At 44.7% G+C, this 1358-nt stretch overlaps 1 protein-coding gene across 2 annotated transcripts in view; it reads right to left on the reverse strand.

The window, feature by feature from the left end:
• LOC119585149 overlaps window positions 1–1358 on the reverse strand; it is a 114696-nt gene that overhangs the window by 5883 nt on the left and 107455 nt on the right. For both annotated transcript variants that reach the window (XM_037933779.1, XM_037933780.1), the window contains one exon: window positions 6–274. In XM_037933779.1, the coding sequence (XP_037789707.1) occupies window positions 6–157 (152 nt within the window). In that variant the 5' untranslated portion in view covers window positions 158–274. The remainder of the gene's footprint in view (window positions 1–5; window positions 275–1358) is intronic.

Here is a 1358-nt window from a genome sequence, read left to right on the forward strand (position 1 = left end):
CTCACATGAGGGCGCAGGCGACAAAAACGACGCCGATGTAAATGCACTGTGGGATGAGGGAGAGCATCATGGTAAGGCCGATAATAGTAATGCCTGCGGCGATGATCTTGTTGGTCCTTCGCTGCCACACGGCCGAAGGCACGGCTGTTTGGTGCATCCTGGTGGGGGCACTGCACGGGGCTCCTCCGCCAGCAGTTGAAGCTCCAGGAGAGGCCGGGTAGCGGGAGACCCGGGGTAGCGGCCGGGGAGTAATGGTGCTGGTGTGAGGAGAACACTGAAAGCAAGACGGATACCTGGTAATAGCAGCAGTCACAATCATTTCACAGAAAAGCAAGTAATAGTAAAAAGCTTTGCTACCGATTGACTAATTAAACTTATAATGAAGAATTATTGTAAAGGCATCGGGGTAAAAATTCCATACTAATCCTAAATTGACATCAAAGCACATGCACATGCTCTCCTGTAGTCTTGAAATCAGATTCGTTCAAGAAATTATTTAATAATATAAGTCGCTTACAATACAATGTGTTTCTTGAAATAGTAAGGAAACAAGGATACTTCCATATAAATAGGCCGAAAAAACTGCTATAGATGTCTTCAGGCAACGACCCACCTAGGAACTCAACCTGATGATCCTACAGCATTATGGAATCGTCAAATACTCCTACCACTACAGAACAACAATAATGTTCATGAAGATATGAAAGTATGTCAGTCACAAAAACTAAAAGTTACTGGACATCCCAGCGGACGCTTCATCGGCCCGGGACTTCCGAATCCCCGACCGCCCGACCGGCCCCCAGCGCTTGCTCGATCTCACGTCCGGCGAAAACGTTGCTTGGCGAAAACGTTGCTTGGCGAAAACGTTGCTTGGCGAAAACGTTGCTTGGCGAAAAACGGACACACTCGCCCGGGCGAATGCCATCTCAGTTTGGATTTTATGGGGAAACAAATAATGCAAAACGAGATCTTTCTACTGCATCACTGATCACTGTCGTTGTCCAATACCGTTCGTTTGGACACTCATTGACAAATATTTTCGGAAACGACTAATCCGCGATTTTGCAAAATAAATCAATATTCGCTTGTATACGTATTAAAATATAATACATTTTGCTTTAGTCATGTATTTCTATCATAAAATAACCCACAACCCAAACGATGATGTTGGGAACATGAAGTCCGTAGATTTATTACACTTCCACATTCGACCTTGAAACCTTGACCCCGCACAAAATCGCTACTCCTTGCCAGCCACACCTGCAGATTAACCGAAAAGCAAGTTCGACTGAAGTAGCCTCTATAAAGATCTGCAAATCTGAGTTACACATTACTACAGATCAAAAGTTATCAAAGCG

Source organism: Penaeus monodon, chromosome 19, assembly GCF_015228065.2.
Source record: "Penaeus monodon isolate SGIC_2016 chromosome 19, NSTDA_Pmon_1, whole genome shotgun sequence".
Lineage (NCBI taxonomy): Eukaryota > Metazoa > Arthropoda > Malacostraca > Decapoda > Penaeidae > Penaeus > Penaeus monodon.